Genomic DNA, 22472 nt, shown 5'->3' on the forward strand with positions numbered 1-22472 from the left:
ACAATATTTATTGCCAACAGAGGAACAACAGCGCTAAGTGATAATAATCCAAACTAAAATAAGGACTGTCAGGGAATATCATTTAGGTTAACTATTTATCATCATTTACGCTTATAAAAGAGAATATCTTTTTAGGACAAAAATATAAATATTCACTTTGCGTTATCTCGTGATAATTTAATTTATATTGGCTAAGAAATATAATTCGGAAACTATTTACTATTTTAAATAATAAAAAATCGCATTCCCTAGAAGAATTATGAGTGCCGATTACTTGTATTATTCCCACGAAAAACTGCGAAATTTTATAGAGCAATCTAAAAATGCAGATGAAGGTGTACTGGAATACTTGAGGAATGTTAAATATGCATCTGTACAGGATTTTGCACCAGGTAAGTATGTCCATCACTTTTTGAGATAACAGAAATTCCAAAATAAGTTTCTAGTAACAAAGCTTTATATAATGCGAGGATAATACTTATTTTCAAGATATTACTTTATTGAATTTGTCTGAATCAATATAATTTCATTGTAAGTTTATTGAAACAATCTCAATAGTTTAAAGCCAAATTCCCAGTTTTGATCCAATCTTTTTTTTTATAAAAAATGACATAGTTAAACACCAAATTGACAACAACGTCATTTGTAAACATTATAGTGTTTATTCTTTAAAACTTTATAAACAACTAACCTAAGTTGGAAACGAAAGAAACTTTTCCATTATATACTGATATCTCAAGCTGATCTATGATATATTTTCAATTTGTATGTAAATCTGAAACAACAATTTCTGTTGTACATCTTTCATGTGTTCTACTTACTATCTTATTTTTGCATATTTAATATCAAAAAGATTGTATATAATACATATATGGCTTACATCGCAAACTATATAACTCTATTTTTTTCTTATATCAACATTTTGGATAGATAATTTATGAATGCATCTATCAGAAAAACTTTTACAGACTCAAAAAATTCACAGTTACAATTTAAAAGTTTAAATAGAAAACCTCTCAACTCAAGACCTCCATTTTGTTTAAAGCTAACAGCACTCCTTATTAATTTACTTGAACTATGTTTCTTCATGTATGTTTTCAAAATTTAATATCTGGTCACAATTTTAATGCTTTATTTAAAAAAACAGGTCAAGTTTTCAATAAGTTTTTTTGTGTCTACTATGAAATTTGATGCTATGGAGTTACAAGATTGACGACTTAACTGACAATATTAATATAAAATTGCAACTAAATGGATGATTTCTTGTTTCCTCTTATTCTTTTATAATATTGAACTAATTGAACATAGGCTGCAGAAAATCTCAACCCTATAGTTTTTTATATTGTATGTTGATTAATTGAATCTCAATATTCACACAGCCAAATGGCCAACGTTATGGACTAATATCCATCATAAATTTCTCAATTAAAACAAGCTTGCTATCAACGCAGTAACCTCAGCCTTTTCAAACACATATAGCACATCTACTTATGTATCACCTAAACTGTATAAAACCAATTCTGACACACATTTTCACAAAATAATTCCATGAATTTTTCCAAAACACAAAATAATCTACAAAATAGATGTCCTATATTAGAGTCTCCAGTTTTTCCAAAGTATACATATTTTGTATGGACATATAAAATCCCTTTGGAAGAATTTAAGGAGATAATCATTAAGAAAAAGGTGAAATATGTGGTAAAAAAGATTCACTGCTTGTTATAATATGCTATATTATTTGTTTTATTATATGAATGATAGCATACAAATGATGTAGCAGAAGAAAGTTATAATGAGATAAGAAAACCAGACAATACCTACATGGTGTATTGTAAATTTCAATAATAGTGCTAAGCAGATAGTCTTAAGTTTCTTAGAATATTGACTGTCTTCTTTAAGAATAAATCCACTTAAATGAATTATCCGAATTGTAAGAAGGAAAAGAGAATAAACAAATTTTTATTAGCAAGTTTAGTTAATACAAACTTGAAATATCAAAGAATATGTTCTGAATTTCTTGTAATTATAAGTATCAGATTAATTAAGACAGAGGTTTAATGACAATCATACTGATAAATAAAAAAATGTTAATGTTCAAAGTAAGCTAAAGGCGGCACATCTCCCATGCTGATAGTACTACACACCAAATGAATGCTATCCAACAAATGTAACCACTATGTATCCAATAATTAGGATTATAAGATATAAGGTTAGAAGTATTAATTTTTATATTTTCAGGATTGGAATGGTTTAATACCAGTGAACCCCTATCATTTGCCAAACACCTACATGGAAAAATAGTTGTTTTGGATTTCTTCACCTATTGCTGCATTAACTGCATGCACATTATTCCAGACTTAAGGGAAATTGAAAGCAAGTTTTCTGTAGAAGATGGTTTGGTTGTAGTAAGTAAACCACAGAAAATAAAAATAAGTTTTCTGGTTATTATGTGCAAATTATTGAGACAGAAATTAAGAATGTATGTTAAAAAATATTATAGTTGACATACAATTGAAAGAAAACAACATATATTGAAGCTGAACAAAAAGTATCTGATTGTTGTTCAGAAAAAAAGATTACTAATATTTTACTAATTTTATGTTTCATGATAAAAATACCTTATGCTTTGCTCTGAATGGGAATGGTTTTTTATTCTACATAGTCATTGTCTTGAGTATGTATGCATTTAGATATTGGGGTCTTGTATACACTGTGACCCAAAGGATCTATCGCTGTCCCCTTTTCTTGCTGTGATACTGAGGAACCCAGTGTTTACAGCTGATATGTTAATCCTACTCCTTTTAGAAAGTTTAGAATGTGGGATATCTGTAACTAGCAGAGATCTTTGTCTTCTATCTCATACGCTCATAAGTGTAGTGCTCTGAAGTTCCTTAGTGAGGCTTCGTCCTCTGTACAATAGAATAGGCATGCCACATTATCTGCTAAGTCTAGAGTCTTTAGATGCCCATTGAGACAACAGTGCTCCGATAGGACTCCTGTTAGTATTCGCAAATTACTCTTACTCAGGTTGATACAGTTAGCAGATCTGCTCTGGTTATAGTTTCCCAGAAGAGTCTTCGCCTGTCTCAGTCCCTGCATGTTTCCCAGTAATTGGCTTTGCTTCTATCTACCTTCTTTTCCAATGCTTTTTTTATTGTTCTGTAGCTGATACCACAGAAGGGTTCATGTCCCATAGTTAGTTCTGGAATCCACTGTAAGGCAAGTTTATTTTTCTTGCCTAGCTTGATCAATTTTTCTAGTTTAGATTTTATGATGTTGGAATTTAAAGCTCTAATGGCTGCTTGTCTCTCTAAATTGAACTTGAAACATTTTTCAATTGCATAAATTTCTGCTTGAAAATGCTTGGTATATTGTCCAGGTTTTCAGAGTGTTTGGTTCCTGGCCCATACATCCTATCTCGGTTCTGTCTGCTGCTTTAGATTCGTCCGAGTACTATTTAATGGTATTTGTATTCATTTCTTGTATGTTGCTCTGATCCTACTTTCTTCTACACCTTAGTATTGAATTAAATTGTTTCTCAATTCTAAACTTTTTAATGCATCATCTTGAGGCATGTCCCAAGTATGGTCTTTATTTAGAGACGGTTTTTATTTGGTGATTCCTTCTCTGAATATTCTAAGTGATGTTTTTTTGTCATGCTTTCCAGTACTATGTGGAGAGGTGGGAGATTTCATGGCTCCGGTCGCACATATACAAGCCAGTCTTTGTACCTTCTAAAGATTGTTTCTCATGGTATTGAAACTATTTTTAGGACCTTAAACTACTGCCCCATATGTCATGATTGTACATAGTAAATGTCTTTTTTTATAATCCTTGAAAAAATCATTTCAGCTGTGTATTAAACCTTAAAAAGCGCATTTTTAATTAAACATATTTTTGTTTAGGTTGGTGTTCATAGTGCTAAATTTGAGAATGAAAAAATATCATCCAACATCTTGGCTGCTGTCCAACGATACAATATATCTCATCCAGTAGTCAATGATGCCAATTCTGAAATGTGGAAAAACTGTGATGTACATTGCTGGCCTACTTTGTTGATATTAGGCCCATCGGCCAATCCCATTGTGATGCTTACTGGGGAAGGACATAAAAAAGATCTCATAATATATATCAAAAACACTTTGAAATTTTATAAAGACAAGGGAATGATCTCTAACCACAAGTTACCAATTAAATCAGCATACCATTTATTACCAGATTTGAAAGGACCTCTATTGTTTCCAGGCAAAGTTACAAATATTTTGGACGAAAATAATCATGAGATATTAGCTATATCTGATACTGGTAATAATAGAATATTGGTACTAAAGGAGGATGGAACTGTTATGGAACAAATTGGTGGGAAGAAGTTAGGTTTTAAAGATGGTAATTTTGAAGATGCAGAATTTAACAATCCTCAAGGCTTGACATTTCAAAACAAAGATGTTCTTTTTGTGGCTGATACTGAGAATCATGCTATCAGAAAAATTGACTTTAAAACTAGAACTGTAGTGACAGTAGCCGGTAAGCATAATCATAATGTACCTAGCCATTTCAAATAAAAATATTTTTTCAACTTTTTTAAATATACTTTTTATTATACAAATCAATTGTAAATGCTTCTAACCATTTAATTTTCTGCCTGTCCTTTTATCTTTGTCTTTGAAAACAGTTCTATTGCTATTCTGCGAGTATTTTTCACATTTCACCTTCTCTTTTGTGTATCCAAGTTTTACAAACGTAAAGTACTTCTCATAATTATCGATCTGTATTTATGTATCTTTGATTATTTAAAGAGTACTGTCAATTTCAATAAATTTCTGAGAAGTCCTAATGTTCTTTCTTTGGAAAGCCTTCCATTTATTGCATCTGCTTTGTCATTCTTATTGTTGACAATGGTAATCAAAACTGATATTCTCATTTTATCTCCTAAAATTTAGGTTTTTCCAAATCATGATTCTGTTTGATTTGTACTCAGGTTTTTACTCAAATTCCTTCATAATTAGATGTGGTCGAGAAAATGTGTATAAGTGGTATATATTTATTTGGCAGGTATTTAACTTACCCTTAAGTAAATCTATGTTTCCAGTATAAAAGTTTTAACTATCGTCAAGTATGTGTGATAAAAGAACAGATTTTTCAACTTTTTCTAGATTTTTTAATTTCTATGTCATTAGCAATCAAAACATATACTTTAAGCTAATGGGTTGGCTTCAGAGTATATAATCAATTATGGTGTGATGAGATCTTCTTCACTGTTGTATGTCTGCTGGACAATTTCTTTTTACTCTTCTACAGTCTTGTGGTTCTAAAGTGGATGGAATGACGTGTTTCCATGATTAGCCAGTTGTTCATGCTGTTATGTGCTTCTCACTGTTATGACACCTTTGACAAAACTACTTTCTATCAATTAGTCAGTATAGCTCTTTTACTTTCAGGTCGATTTGTTTGTGTTTTTAATGAAATGGTCTTTCCATGTGTACCTTGTGTCTAGGTGCATGCAACATTAGTAGCTTGTGGTATTTGTACATTGTCCATATAAACAGGAGGGCACTGGTCTCTTCTCAGAGTGAAGGTCACTTGGACGGATTTTGTTTGCTCAACCATGTTTGGATGTCATTTAGATGTGTCTGCTTGCTAATATGACCATGTTATTGGCAAAGGTGTGGTAGATATGCCTTGTATAATAATGGTCCCAAGACGCTCCCCTGTGGTACACCTGCTTTTAATGGTTGATTATCTGAAGTGCTTTCATTAATTTTGTAATTGGAAGACAGTTTTTGATTTTATATAATAGGTCAGTGTGTCAAACCATGTCAAATGTCTGGCTAACGTCTAAAAACACTGATTTGAAGTATTTTTTTCTTCTTTCTCATTTTATTTGTTTGATCTCAATAAGTCCTTGCTATAAATAATGATTGTTTTTCAGGTCTCTAAATATTTTTTCAGACTATATTATTTTGTCTGTTTTTCATATTATTTTTAGTGAACAAAAAAATTGAAATTTAAAAAATTCTTCAGGTACTGGTAAACAGGGTGACGATCAAATTGGAGGTCAGAAGGGTCCACTGCAATCTATATCATCACCTTGGGACTTATGCATATACCGAACACGAGATATGGACCTCACATTTCATCCGGATGGCAATCCACCAATACGAGACGTACTTATAATTGCAATGGCCGGTACACATCAAATTTGGGCACTGTTTCTTGAAGATACAGTCTGGTGGAAGTGTAAAAAATATATGGCAGGTGATTCTCATCCTCAACTTCTTGATATTTGACTTATCCAGTTGCAATTCTAGTCAGTAAAAAATTGTCCATTATTTTCCAGGAACATGTATAAATATCGCTGGTTCTGGTAGAGAAGAAAATAAAAATAACAGTTATCCCAACTCTGCTGGTTTTGCACAACCGTCGGGACTTGCGTTATGCCAGAAAAATAGGGAACTTTATATTGCAGACAGTGAAAGCTCCAGCATTAGAAGGTTATCTCTAGCTGATGGAAAAGTTACACCTGTTGTGGGTGGAGACAGAAATCCACAGGTAAAGGATTGATTTGAATTCTATTTTATTTTCATGTATATACATAAACTACGATAAGGTTTATTTTGAGCTTTATTGCTGTATCCGCTCTGATCTGTGCTCTCATTTTAAGTAAGATTAAAAAAATTTACAAGATATTTCGTCAAATCCCAGATACTTCAGCTTTGCAAACAGAAGATCATGATCAAACACATCAAATACCAAGGAGACTGATATGACAACATTCTCCTTATTAATGCTCTTATTATGTGGTGAGTGATATTTAACATTGCCGTTGCTGTGCTATACCCCCTAGAAATCCTGACTGATGCACAGAAAGAATATTATTTTCATGTAAAAAAGAGTTCATTTGGATTTGCACTGCTCGTTTGAGGACTTTTGAAAGTACTGGTAACAAGCTTATAGGACGCAAATCTTTCTCAACTCAGTCGAAAGTAGCCAGTCTCTAGACTAGAATTTATAATATGCATAAAAGAGATTTAGCACTATAGGCAAGCAGAGTTTGAGCATTCGCAAGGTAAGATCATCATTTCCAGCTGCATTTGATTTAATCACAAATACATGGTTAAGAACTGACTCAGGAGACTCCATAACAAAGCTAAACCATTTTATGGTTGGTTATTGTAGAAAGCAATCTTCTCCTGACATAACAGGGGCTTTTTGAATACGCTTAGAAAGTACTTACAGATCTCATTGACCTTTTGCAAGCTTGTAGGCAGATTTGTGGATGTTCTTAAATTGGAGTAAATATTCATATTTCTCAAGCCTCTTTCAAAGTGCTTTTATATCACTCAGACCTTCCAGAAATTCAAGATACCCTCGTTTTCTCTTCTGACTGACTCAAATGCAAGATTTCGCAATTCTTGATATGTCTCCCAGTTTTCTGCTGAAGCGTTTTTCTTGTACTTTATCTCTCAAGCCCATTAGAGCCTTGAGAGCAGGAGTTTAGTTAATCAGAATAATAGATAAATATCACTGCTAACTAAACAAGGTCATGTTTAGCAAAACAACACATGTGGAGCAAAAACTAACACATCTATAAAACTTGGGATGCAAACAAAAATCAAAAACAAGTCAAATCAAAACACAAGGCATGAAACATAAACACACGACCCACTCCTATGACTACTGCTACTAAACATTGATTTGTAGTAATAAATAAATTAAACAATTTGTGGGATTTCTTCAAATAGTTATTTTCCTTCTTGTTTTCTTCTTTGAGCGTTTCCTGATATTTTCTTAATGTAAAGCTCAATAAATTGGTTTTTGTTCAAAAGAAAAATATTCAAATAATTTATTATGTCTTTGATTTGTAGGTTTCCTTCCATTTTGAATGTGAAAAAGTCTGTTTGGGGGTTTATTAATTGAATTATCATTGTATCTCATTTTTGTTATTTTCCAGAGACGGCTTGTTTCACATATTTTATATAATATTTTGCCAGTTTTTCATAATTATAACAAATTTTAGGAGTAAATTATACTCCAAAATGGGACGACAAATCATTTTATAAATATTGAAAGTAACTTCGAATTTCAATTTGATATTTTGACATATTGAGAAGATTTAATATTGTTATTGTATAAGTTCATTATATTGCATCCCTATTTCAATAGTGCAATAACATCATAAATGCTAATTTTACAAAAAAGCCAATACAAAAACGATTATAAATGGAATGTTTTCTAGATCATTTAATTCGGTACTTAGGCGTACCAAATTTGCTGCACATATAGTTTGAAGATATCTCTACTGATTAGTAAGGTAACCATACGTCCCAGATTGGCTGGGACAGTCCTGGGTTTTTACCTTGCTTTTTGTTCCACATTTTTATTTTCAATATTTATCAATATTCAATATCTGAAACTGATATATACGACTAGTATGCTTATATGAAACTATACGTTATGGAAGAGAAAATTGTCGAATGGAAAAATAACCAAACTTCATCAATCCAAAGATGGGTTGAAATGATCTCTTACTTCAATAATCGTGAAGTTCCATTTTCAAATTAACGAAAATTAGCATAGTTCTTTTTCTGATTGCCTGGCACAAATGCCTCCACAGAAAGAATATTTTCTTTAATGAATAGATTTCAGACAAGTGACAATACTCGACTTAAAATAAGACTAAAAGAGATATTACTCACTAAAATTAATTGAAAAAAATTGTACAGAATTTTATACAATGCTTCAAAGTGAAAAAGACATACTGAAAAAGATCCTTAGTTCAGAATAATATAAAAAGTTTTGTTCTCAGTAATTCTGATTAAAAAAATTTGATTTGTTTAAAAAATTGATGGTAATTTTATACTTTCGCGGTCCCTTCAATTTTGGCTCTAGAAAATCGAAAAATGATCCGACTTCCATACATTTTATTAAATCTTCGTTTTTACGGCGGATTCACGAAAAAAATTATGGGAATAAATGAAAACTTATAAAGGTTTCGGGGCTTTAAATGTTCATGAAATTGCATTCTTTCATTTATAATTGTCGATAACTTTTTTCCAAATAATAAAATGAAGTTATTATATTTTTTTTTTTTCATAGTCTACACAATAAAACGAACAAATTGAAAAAAAAATGTATACAAAATTGTTGATTTATCATGTTTTTAACAATTAAAAATAATGATAATTCCTCTTAAAAATGACCTTTTCTCACATATAATCGTTTTCATTAAGTAAACATTAAAGGTATATGAACAAAAACATTCTTAAAATCACTTATTGGAATTAAGTGAAAAATATTAAAAGTTAACTTTGAAAAATTGAAAATTTTCACCATTAAAAAAATGATATTGTACGACTGTTAAAGAGAATAGGGAGTGGGGTGAGGGGCAGGGGAAGGGGCTGTTTGAAAAGCAGACCAAATGTGAACATCCGTTCTGAATTTTTAGCACACACCCTAACCAATATAAGTTTTCATTTTTTTTTATTTCCATATTTTTCTCATAGATCCGCCGTAAAAACGAAGATTTAAAAAAAATTCATCCAAATCGGATGATTTTTCGATTTTCTAAAGCCAAAAAACGAGGGGACCGGGAAAGTATAAAATTACCAAAATGATTTTTATTATAACTCCCCCCGCTACAAGGTCTTGTCACGGATTTGAAATAAAAAAATAAAGTCACCTTACTGATTAGTAGTGTGTTAAATGTAATGTAAAATCTACAGAGTTTTAAAAAGATTTTTTTAATGTTGATATTAATTTTATTTAGACTTGTTAAGTTAGGACGAATAAAACAAAATATGACTTTATTTTTATTTTAATTTAATGTAAGAAAATAACAAAATATCAAACCCATGTGTTTGAAGTAAAAGACGTCCACAAATATTGTGTTTAAATTTGAGTAAATCTCCGTTTAATGTAAGGAAGAACATAAAAATAAACAAAATAATATTGAGCAACATAGAACGAGGATTTTAAATAGAAATTAATTCCTCAAATCTAGCATAGTCTGATAAATAGATAGGTACAACTTGGTTGTAGGTAGACTCATTTTCTCTCCCTCTTTTGTTTATAGCCACCTCTTGGAAATCTTCACTTTCATAGAAGATTTTCACTTTTCACAAGGAAAAGGATTTGTCCTTGTAGCTCACGAGTTTCATATTTGAAGATAAAACTTGTATTCCATTTGTCTGTCAAAGTTGATGCTGATCTTCGTCTGAAGATTCTTTATAAAAATCTGTGTGGGTTATGGTACTACAGCTTTAATTTGTGTAAGATCTCTTGAAGAAGTGAGGTTACTGCACAGTTCATGGTGCGTTTTATATTTTTTGCAAATATCTCGTTTTCTATGGGTTATACGCTATTTGTATTTATTATCAATATTGTACAGAATTCAATTCTCTATATCTTTTGTATTTAACATTTTTTTATACCTTCAACTGTTTTCGAGATAAAGGGCGTAGAGCGCGCGGTCATAGAATTATCTGAAGTCAAGTGGTATACGCAATCAAGAACTAAATGTATAATTATAATAATTCTTTGTTAACTTTCAGATGAAATTCATTTTTTTGTTACTTATATATTTTTAATTAAGTGTCAATTTATTTAATAACACTTACCTGGCCATGTAGTTGAGAAATTGTTGATGAAAATACTTAAATTGTGGGCTGTGCCCACTTTTGAAAAAATTCTTTCATTTACTCATTGTGACATACTCAATGTTAGGATAACATAACCAAATCTAATGTGTAAGGCGATTATGGACCTACAAGAAGACTTAGCAGCTAATCTGTGGTATGAAGCGTTGTCATGATGAAGAAAAAATTCATTGGACCGCTTGGGGATCTCCTTATTTACATATTTTAATACCCGCTCTTGAAAGCGGTAGTTTGGATGTTCTCCTTTGAATAAGCTGTGATCACACTATGCATCACAATTGAAAAAAATAATGACTATGACATTGATGACAAAACTAATTTGACGCTTGTTGGCTCATTTGTAATTTGCTTTGTACTGACCATTATGAAATTTTAGTTTCTCTACTAAGTTCTCGATTACAAAATCACCTGTTCAACCAAAGATGTTTCATCATTTTGATCTGTTTTAGAGGTCTAAACTCCTTCCGACTGTTTCTTGTCTTTACTAACTCATTTTTACTTCTGAATCACTCATGCCACTGGTAAACAGTCTTCAAAGTGACTTTAATCTCATCATTGACAGATTTTAGTATTTTCTTAGACACAGAACTTAATTTTAATATTGATTCATTAATTACAAGCTAGAACGAATGCAAACTTGAGTATTTGCTGATTCACACTGTTAAATAAATTTGTTTATGTCGTAAAATTAGTTGATAATACAGTATTTTTGTTTTACAGAATCTCTTCGCTTTTGGAGATAAAGATGGCACATTGTTTGATGCTAAATTACAACATGCGCTTGGTGTCTGCATTACTAAGGATGAAAAAACTCTATTCGTAACTGATACTTATAATCATAAATTAAAAAGAGTGGAAGTAACCGAAAACACAGTTTCTACGATAACTGTTCCTGCTGAAGATACTATAGATGGCACTACTAGCACTTTTAAAGAGCCGGCTGGTATATGTATCAGCATTGATAACAAAAAACTTTACATAACTGACACAAATAATCACCAAATAAAAGTCTTGCATTTAAATAATAAATATAATGTCATTAAAATCGAAAAATTGGAATTGAAATCTCTAGAAGAAAACAAACAAAAGATCAAAAACTCTTCTTATGAAATTATTACAGGTAAACCCGTTAAATTAAATTCGACTGGAGGTAAAATAATTTTTTCTATATATTTGAATTTGGAAAAGGGTTTAAATCTTACGAATGGAGCTCCACAGAATTGGATGGTTGATTTACCAGATGTTACTTGGTCTTCTGTTCCCAAAAATGGTACAGATCTCACTCACATAGAAACTACAATTAATGTGCCAAATCATATCAATTATAAGGAACAATATGTCGATTTTTTATTTGATTTACTCACTTGTACAACTGATACGTGTTTACCAAAATGTTTTCTCATCAAGATACCAATAAAGTTTGAGGCAACTGGTAAGAGTAATGTTACAGAAAATATTAACTTGGTCATGAATTCGAGTGACATCAAGGTGCTCTAATATTATGAGAAATAATTAAAAAATATTAAGATTTTTAATTAATAATAATTATCCATGGGAAAGGGGTAAAACGATTTTCTGTGTTTATAATATTGAAATTGCTTTATTTTCATTATTTACTGAGTAGCTAAAATCTTTACAGGATTTATAATACAAAAATATATTTTCAATTTAATTAATTCATTCAAAAATAAGTTATAGTTATATGGAAAGCTTTAAAAAAGAATCGAATTTTCAAGCTATTTACAGAAATAGTTGAAACTCAGTAGGATTGTCATTAACCGATATAATAAATTCCTTATAGTTAAAGTTAAGTTGAATGCTATATATGGTCGGTAATGCTGTATGAATTAAAGACGAGGACTCTAAAGCTTAGGGTGATGAACCAACTGGAGACATTCGAAATGTGGCTTCTTCACAGGAGATTGCTTTGTATTTCATGAACACAATATGTTACAAACAAGAATGTACTACAAAGAAAAAACGTCAACAGATATCATATCGTTGTCATAAATATCGTCTATTACAGCTATTACTCAAATGTGTGGAGTTGGAAGAAAGCAACAGTCGTCACTCGGGCGGATTTTGTCTCCCCTGTGGTACGCATGCTTTTAATGGATGAGTGTCTGAAGTGCTTTCATCAATTTTTGTTCTGAACCCTCTAACGCTTAACAGTTTGATGTATGTCATTTGAAGACATTTTTTGATTTTATAAAATAAGCCTGTGTTGCAAATCTAGTTGAATGCGTGGCTAACGTCTAAAAACACTGATGTATAGTATTTTTTTATAGTGCTTTCTAAATCCAAACTGGTGTAGTGGTATCCATTCCTCAGTATTTGGGTCTGGCGTTGCTGAGAATATGATAACCAGTTTTTGTTCTTTATCATCAACCGATAAAATGTCTTTTTTATTCCTTCACTTTTATCTTATTTTTGACGTATCAAAATTGATAACAGCGATCGAAAAACACATCCGTACATAACGAAAATCAAATGATTTCAAAATAAAATTTATTTGTAGGATGTCGAAAAAGAGTTTCAAACTAGAGTAAATATTTTCTTACGATTGAGATATGGAATACATGTGACAAATAATTTTATAATAGAAATTATTGCAAAAGTACTTTCACTTAGATGCTCTCTAGAATTCTACTAAATAGAGAGAATGAAAAAATATAATTAAGCTGATGATTCCCTATATTAGTTATTAATTTGAAGTGTACATTTTACGACCAAATGGGGCCATCCTGCAGTTAATGACACTTTATAAGAATTTCTTTGAAAGAAAAATTCTCTAAAATCTACTACAACGATTACTCCTTGTTGCTGTTAAAAAAAGCAGCCATTTTCATTGAAAATATTTCTTAAAAATATTTTTCATATAAAATAAAATTACCTTAATTACTTTCTGATACAGAATGTTATAAGGAGTTAATTTTTTTATTTACTATCATGAATTTACATCTAATTTCTATTCTCAGCTACCATTTTTTGTTGTTGCTAGAAACACCGCAATATGTGTATTATATAGATATTTATGGAATTGATTCAATACAGTATCTTATTTCAACAACTTCATATAATCTTTCGATGACCTACACGAATTAATGTTTTCTCTATTTAATAGAGTCACATATTGAGTAAGTCGTCGAAAAAGTATAATCTGAAAGACGTACGGAAGCTGGATATTCTATAATTGTATGACAAGATAATATTTAAATTTACTTTTTTTACTTGAATTCCGGAGTTACACATTACAAGTATCTCTATTTCATAGGCTTTGAGGTTTTTCTTCAGATCACATTTTTTCCCTCAAATCTTTTCATCTTCAATTAATTTATAAAAATATTTATATATATATAATTTATAAAATTATATTGGTGATAATATTGAGTCTAAGTTTGCTCCCTAATGAAATACATTATATTAAACTGAAAAGAATGTATAGATTTTTGTTAATGAGTGAAAAATGAAAATATTTAATTGAAAATCGCTAGAATTTTTCATTGGTTTTTTGTGCCGTTATAGGTTTAATAAAAACATTGAACAGTTGAAGCAATATGGCGGCCTATTTAAATCTTTAAACTACTTACAAAATTTTTAAATTTTCAATAATTATGTTCTCTATTAATAAATATTGATCAAATATTTTTTTTCCAAACCATGCAAGTACCCTATTTGACTCGTAGATGTTACCACATGCTCCATATGAATTAAATACTGAACTTTGTAGTTATATCAAAGGAGGACCATAGTCAATCAGTAAAATTAAAATATCTTGAAAACAGTAAATATTATACGGATCAAAGAAGTAAACGTTTTCCCTTAAAAAAAATGTAGGTGATTTTAAAGCATATGCACATATCTGGCGACATCTACGATGTAAATCAAATCCTTTCACATTAACAAAAATCTACATAATTTTATTTTAAATCATCTTGTATTTCACTATACTTAAACTTATTGTGTCATTTTAATGAAAATATTTCTGCCTTTTAATGTGTGGTTACAATTTGTGTCACTACTTCTACACACTGTATATGTCTACAGGGTATTGTTGTAAGGTGTATGTTAAATGATTTTAGAGGTATATAGGTCAGGAACCAGCGGTAAAAAACGTCAAAATTGTGGAATTTTGTTAATCAACGTCGATTTATATGAAAATTTGAATTCAAGCTCCACTTACTCCCTTATTTAAAATTTCTTAGCCGAAGGGTGCTCATTTTTTAGGAGCGAAAACTACTCTTTTTCGTAAAAAAAATAAAAATCTTCATTTTTAGCATGCAATTGAGTAAAATACAGTTTAAATGAATTATTCTTGGATCTGTTGATGTTTTAAAACAAGTTTGTGATTAATCGGACTCATGCAACTCCTCCAGAGACTATCCTCTGAGAGTAGTACCATTCAAACCTTTTTTTATAATCTCAATTTTCATGAAAATTTGAATTCAAGCTCTACGCATCCTTTTCTATGAAGGACTTTTTATATTTTAGGGGTGTAAATTACCCCTTATTGCAAAAAAAATTTTTATTTTCATTCTCAAACATGTTTTTGATCAATCAGATTCACTCAATCCCTTCAAATCATCCCCTAATCAAAAGTTAAAAAATTCTTTTATTATTAAAAATTATTCCAAAGTGTAGTTATATTGAATTGAGAATATTTAATCAGTATTTTCAAGAAGTATTGCTTTTTAAATATTTAAACCCTTGTGAAACCCACCTTCAATGACCAAAAATTTGAAAATTGCAATTAAAATATTTTAACATAAGCAATATAAAAATGAAAATATTCTTAACAATAAAAATTTTTATTTAGAAAAAAATATAAAAAACAATTTTGCATATATTATATTTCATCATCACTAATATTTTTTTGCTCGAATCTCTTTGTTTTCTTTATTAGCTACATTTTTCTTCCTAATGATTTTGCTGATAAAATGAAATGAAAAAATGAAAAACGGTAGAAAATATACGTTTTTTTTTTTTTGAAAAATGAGCAGTTTTAATCATTAATAACTCGAAAAGTATCATCTTTAGAAAAAACTTTGTAGACCAAAAGTTGCTTGAAATTAGTCAATCTGTCGACCCACGAGATTATTGGTGGCTTTCATCTCCAGGGCAAAAGCACCCTTCGGCACAGGGTATATTTTGAAGAAGAAGGTTATTAATACTACCTTCATACCAATTTTCAAGAAAATCGACCTTGATCATCAAAATTTCACCAGAAATCCGCTGATACTTGGTTAGGTTGCAAAAATAACAAGAGAAAATTTTAAATCATATTTTAACAATAAAGGGGCCGTTCTGTGGCAAAATAAAGCTGTGACCATATATATTTATTATTTACTTACTTCTTCCTCGTCCGATAGGTTGGAAATCGCTGCTCTGGGTACATTTTGATCATTTAGAAAATACCATAATTTCGGTTTATAGATATCATCAGTCCCCATTCCGGAGTTCTTTACTAATTTTAGTTCTCTTTCATAAGATGTTCTAAAATTATTAATTTTTGTGCCCAAAATCTTCGTTTGCTTCTTTATTAATCTCTCTAATTTTTTTTTATTAAAATGTTCCTCCTCTCTTGTTCCTTGTACAACTTAAAAAATTCACGCAATAAATTTTCCTCACAAGCCATTTTCGACATTTATAGTTACGAGAAAACAAATTTTAAAACAAGAAAAGTTTAAACAAATCGTTCATACGGCTTAAATGTTGATCCGATCGACACTGCTGTGCTGCAGTCAGCCTTTTCTGCCTGCAATCAAATCGTACGATTTAGTTGGATGCAAGGCCACACACGATCCAATTGCATTTGATTTAGTTGGATGCGATGAAATTGTACGACGCCGCAGTACCGTGAGTGACCAGATCAAGAGTTTTTTGAAATGCCAACATTTCAATCTTTCATTTGATCTTTATCAAGGTTAAAAATATATGGTCCATTATAACTCAAACGTTGCGAAAGATAAGAGATAAGAGAAAGAAAGAATAAGTAATAAAAATTGTGAAATTAGAAGTAAAACGATAATCGGATAAGTTTATTGTAACAATATAAAAATCTATTTATGTGTATATAAATGAATAGGTCACACTGAATATGAGACAAAGAATTAAACAAACTGTATGACATGCACATTGTTGTATAAAACAGAAGAACAAGCAAAAAGTCATTTGAAGAAACTTATCTGATTATCGTTTTACTTTTAATTTCACAATTTTTATTACTTGTTTATCTTCCTCAACGTTTGAGTTATAATATACCATAGGTTTTTAGCCTTGATAAAGATCTAAACTTTGGCATTGTAAAAAATGCTTAGAGTGTTTTATTTTGAGTCCTCAACCCACAACACCTTTCAAATTTATTACATTTAAATTTAGGGATAAATAATCATCGAATTAACAATCTTCTTCCTGAAAAGTATCCATTTTGGTAAATGCAGACTTAATACTTTTACATATTTATATACATACATTTGAACTCGCATATGAGTAGAAACATTAAAAGGAATTAAAAATAAAATTATGGATATCTCTGCGATTATACTTACATCTTCTGAACATAATATTCTTTCAAAATTTTGTTCATAGTACATCGCTTTTAGTCTTGTATAACAAATTTTCCATAACAGTCAGAATGACATCCAGCATCACTTAATGTTCGGGAAAATCAAAATGCCTTACGAAATATGACCATACGTCCAGCCTCTTCAAATTTCACTTCATTAAATTCTTTCACAATTCCACTACCATGACCACACAAAAAGCACAATAACATTTTTTTTAGTTTTGCAATACTTTTTATGAGTGAAAAGTGGAGAATAATCCAAAAATTATTTGATACTTAGACAAATACGTGGTACTAGACTGGTCGAATAACTGAGCCGCTTAATGTCGGTATCAGGCATAAAGAGAATCACTATTTAATAGCGTTATCTTTGCATGGAAAGTCAGATAACTTGAGCTTGTTTAAGTGTAGCTCATTCAGTTCTGGTCCCATTTAATTTTACTCAAATCAGATGATGCAGTATTAACACTTTAACCCTATCACCGGTCTCTGAGACCATACGGGAGATTTGGCTCTTCGAAATTGGCATCCCTGATGGTTCGTCCCGCCAATTGTTATTTGTAACCTTCAGTTGACTGTGAGCCTAAGATTGTATACTCGAGCTGTGGGCCTTCATGCCGTACATATCGTATTTTATTGTTGGTTGTTTATGGTATTAAGTATGTTGATGTCCATGGAGATCGATCACTAACGTATGTGGGTACTATAAAAAAAAATAAAAAGGAAGTATCTACTGAATTCTTATCATCTCCAAACAGAAAAGTGGGGTGAACCCTATATGGATTTGCAGGCAATACAACTTTGCTTTCTGTTGTGCCTAAAATATAATATAATATTGATGTCATCAATGCACCACAGTATTGCAACAGGGGACAGAGAAAACAAACCTGTAATGGTTTGTTACTACAATAAAACAAAAGCAGGGGTGGACATGAAATGTGCGATATATTCGTCCAGTCGAACAACCAGAAGATGGCCCCTCGCAATATTCTATCAAATGTTAGATATTAGTTGCATCAATTCCTTCATCTTATACCTGTCGTTCCGAGGTTATCCTCTTGTGACTAGATACCTATTCGTACGAGACGTAGCAATTGAGCTCATGAAACCACATATGACCAGACGGTTGAAAATACCAAATCTACCACGTGACATCAAGGCTACCATACAAGCATATGATGAGAACAAGTGACAAGCTAGAAAAAAGGAAAACCTTCTCCAAGTGTCCAGCATCAATGGAGAGGAAGACAAATTATAAATGCATGAAATGAGACCAGCCAATATGCCCAGAATGCAATAGGACTTTTTGAACTAACAAAATCTTTACTCAGTTGATACCAATGTTAAAACACATTTGACTGTCACTTATTCTGTAATAAAAATTGTTTTGAAAAAAAAATAAAAATAAAATGAACAAGTTATTTACAGAAATATAAGATTTGTTTTCTATTCCCATGTATATAAATTATTTACAAAACTATACAAAGACATCAAATTTGTAGTTCCAAATTGCATATAATACATGCAAATATTGAACCATAATCTGAAATAAACCAGGGTAATCGAGTAAAAAATTTGACCTAAGTAATGTAAAATACTTCTGGGACCAGAGAGAATTGTGTTAACTTTTGTTTTACGGAAATAACTCAGTTTAGTTATTTGCTGAACGATGAAAAAGTTTGAGGGTATATTGACTTGTTTTTTAATTAGTAATTAACCACGGTATGTCTGAACCAAAGTTAAATGAAATGGCTCAACACTTTGGAACTTGCTTCAGATATCGAAAGTAGATTACTTATAGGTCATAAAAAATCAATTTCCAAAATAATCTGTATAGCCCTTTTCAAAAAAAAACTGATTTAAAGAAAAAAAAATTTTTTTTCGTTTTATTGACCAGAAATAAATAAAGAACTAATGAAATATCTATCAAAAAATGCTTATTATTATTATTACGTATGAAAACTATAAGTACGGCTATTACTATTCTCTTATTACATGGTTAATAAAAAATTAGAAAAAGTAAATAGTCTTTTTCAAACATGAAATGCATTATAACTACATAGGGCACTTAACAATTTTGTAGAATACTGAGGGTTTTGCACATCAACTTTAGTTTTGAGCCACCAAGCGTTGAAATCGAAATGCACCGATTCCATTGCTTGTTCACTAAAAAATCCAAGCCCAGTTTGAGTTTTGCGGCAGAACTGTTCAACGTGAAAAAAAACGGCATGAACCTTGGGAGTGATGTTAATACCTGAAGATATATAGCTGTTTTTGAAACTTTGTATGCACTTCACGTAATTTTCATCTAGACTGTTTCCAAAACATGCAGAAACTACATTATGGAAAGTAGCGAACACTTGTACGTATTTTAATACAGCAAGATTTCTAGAACTCCGCAAGACGTCAACATTTTGTAGAAGTTTTCTGCACGCATTTCCATTGAACCCCGAACCTTGGTGTGTAACTTCACGCTGAACGTGGCAAGATTCGGCTTCACTTTGACATTCTTTCAACATGTGCGTAAAAACAGTATTTACCACACCAAGCATGAGATGCAGTTCTGGGGGTGGAATTATTTCCAGGAATGTTTTATCTCCAGATGCTGTGATTAGAGGGGGGTGGATGCAATTAAAATAATTTTTTGCCAGGCTCTTCAATCCTTTTCCTTCAGCTAACCACTTTTCATAATTATTTAAAACATTTTCCTCAGTTCTTAAATCACCACAGGTGTGAAGCTCATTACTTTTTGCGTAACAGTACGTACATGGGTATGTGCTACTGTGTGCCATAATACCTACCAAAATGTTTGCCAATTTTAGATCAGTCGCTATGGTGCCATTGAAAGGACTAATATTCAATTCTGAAAAAAGTTGCTGCACATTTTCATAATTTTCTTGAGCTTGTGAAACGGCTGCTAAGATAAATAATCGCTTAACACCAGAATCCTTGAATTTATTTGCTGCAATTCCTGTTTAAAAATGTATTTTGCTCGCTTCTTATTTGCACTTTCAAATTCCATATTTGATTTTGATTGTACTGAAAGGCACATTTTTAAAAATCCATCTCCTCCATCAATACCTAACTTCAAGTGGTCTTCTGATAAATTGCGCTCTTGTCTCACATACTCAACAAACCCTGGCACATCATTGCAATAAACTACAACTAAAGGAGTATTCGTAACTTCATCACCTTTCACTTTAACAAGAGGAAATTCTTTGTAAGAAAAATATTCATCTATTGAATGAGCTTTGGTAGTGAGCTTCTTTTTCAATCCTGGTTCAACAGCTTTTCTATTCTTTGTACCGGCTCGAATGGAAGCAGCCAATTTCAATGTGACTATTTACTTTTTCTAATTTTTTATTAACCATGTAATAAGAGAATAGTAATGGCTGTACTTATAGTTTTCATACGTAATAATAATAATAAGCATTTTTTGATAGATATTTCATATTTCATTAGTTTTTTATTTATTTCTGGTCAATAAAACGAAAAAAAAATTTTTTTTCTTTAAATCAGTTTTTTTTGAAAAGGGCTATACAGATTATTTTGGAAATTGATTTTTTATGACCTATAAGTAATCTACTTTCGATATCTGTTCCAAGTGTACCAAAGTGTTGAGCCATTTCATTTAACTTTGGTTCAGACACACCGTGTAACATTTGGTGGTTGAAATATGCCAATTTATTTTTATTTTACTTTTGTATTGGTAAGTGCATTTTGGGTTAAAATAAATGAACTGAACGAATCCTTGAGGTTATAATTTCATTTGACCCACCATATTAAAGTGAAAACAAGGGAGCTGATATTATCAGCTTAGTTTGAAATAAATCAGGTATTATAAAAAAAAAGTATGAACTAAGTAGAAATATTTGTTTGTATATGTGAATATTCAAACTTTGGGTGATCGGTAAAATCGAAAAAAAAAAAAGTTTTGCCAAGATATCCGAACAAGATTTAGTTAAGCATTTATTCATATTTTATGTATCATAGAGGGGCTATATTCATAAATGAAAGAAAGCCAAACCAGTTATGGGGACATTTTCTTATTGGCAATGGTAAATACTAATATTCTATTCTTTTGACTGTTCGGGATAAAATTTTGATGAGGACTCTTAGATTATTAGTAATTATTGCATAATATTTATAGTAAATTTTTTGACCATAACTTTTTTTTTCAATCTTATCGATGGTTTATATTCTGAAGATTAAGGAAATGTTAAATAAAGTAGTTAAAATTGAAGATACGTATCTAATTGATGACCTGTATCAATACTTATAATGTATGACTTATAAATTAATTTCTTCTAGTTTCAAAGTCCACGTTCTAATTATAATCATAATGATAGAGATGAAAATCTTGACTATATAATTTCAGTGTGACCATTTTACGCACATAATATGGGAATGGATCCAATTGTTTACAATGAACAGTAAATAGTTATCCTGTTATTTAATTTTTGGAAATTCAATACTTTTGTCGTTTTTAACTTTTTTTTTATATATTACTTTTGATTTGTATAAATTACATTTATTGTACATATTTTTTGATATTTTAATAAATTTTTGTTTCTATTATACATTTGGGTTTTTTTACATGAATTGACAATTCAAATGTTTCTTAGATTAGTAAATACATGAATTAAAAAAAAATAAAATAATTACAAGTTTGTATCAATTTGCTCTTTTATGATTAATATATTCCATAATTTTCTGAAAATTCCGCTGCACACTAGTTGCGTCCCGTAATCTAACACTAAATAAAAGCTTATTAAATAGTTTTTTGAAATATTACTTACTTGATGGGTTTTTTAATCCGGTGGAAAGTCCTTCAAAGAATGCTTGTCTTGTGGATTATATGGAAGAGTCTACCCAAATCTTATCGTTAGTATGCCCAGCGTTTACCTATGCTTCATCCAGGTTCTCTTCTTCTCCTTCTTATTTTAAGACTGTGCCTTGTGTTTTCAAAGAGGCAGCCTAAGTTGTGACTGCGAGGACCAGCTCTCATACCAGCGCTTTGGTGGTCTTCCAGGCGGTCTACGGTCTACTTGTATTGGGTCTCTCTTCTTTTGCGATTTTCGCCAGTCGATCGTTGTTCATTCTATTGACATGATCTCTCCATGCTCTTCTTCTAGTTCTGGCCCATCTCACTATATCCGGAACGTCATACATTCTTCTAATTTCATTGCTCCTTATTCTGTCTCTTAGTGTTTTCCCTGTGATTGAACGTAATGTCTTCATCTCGGTCG

The 22472-nt window shown here is 30.8% G+C and overlaps 1 protein-coding gene across 2 annotated transcripts; it reads left to right on the forward strand.

Annotated features, from left to right (window-relative positions):
• Positions 1-9: 9 nt before the first annotated feature.
• On the forward strand, positions 10-21803 carry LOC130444179 (NHL repeat-containing protein 2). 2 transcript variants are annotated; one of them, XM_056779237.1, is made up of 7 exons: positions 66-392; positions 2242-2408; positions 3909-4527; positions 6025-6258; positions 6341-6552; positions 11379-11778; positions 11847-21803. In XM_056779237.1, exons 1-7 carry the CDS (start codon positions 260-262, stop codon positions 11888-11890), a joined length of 1809 nt encoding a protein of 602 aa, XP_056635215.1. In that variant the 5' UTR covers positions 66-259; the 3' UTR covers positions 11891-21803. The 2 variants fall into 2 exon arrangements, with proteins under 2 accessions (XP_056635205.1, XP_056635215.1); XM_056779227.1 differs by having other exon boundaries at positions 10-392; positions 11379-21803.
• The last annotated feature ends 669 nt before the right edge of the window (positions 21804-22472 follow it).

The sequence above is a fragment of the Diorhabda sublineata genome, chromosome 1 (assembly GCF_026230105.1).
Source record: "Diorhabda sublineata isolate icDioSubl1.1 chromosome 1, icDioSubl1.1, whole genome shotgun sequence".
NCBI lineage: Eukaryota > Metazoa > Arthropoda > Insecta > Coleoptera > Chrysomelidae > Diorhabda > Diorhabda sublineata.

Excerpts from the sequence above, each read along its gene's own strand:
- LOC130444179 (XM_056779227.1), top strand. The coding sequence starts at position 260 with ATGAGTGCCGATTACTTGTATTATTCCCACGAAAAACTGCGAAATTTT. Across the intron at positions 2,409-3,908 it reads TAGAAGATGGTTTGGTTGTA|GTTGGTGTTCATAGTGCTAA; the intron begins GTAAGTAAACCA and ends ATTTTTGTTTAG. Across the intron at positions 6,553-11,378 it reads GTGGAGACAGAAATCCACAG|AATCTCTTCGCTTTTGGAGA; the intron begins GTAAAGGATTGA and ends TTTGTTTTACAG.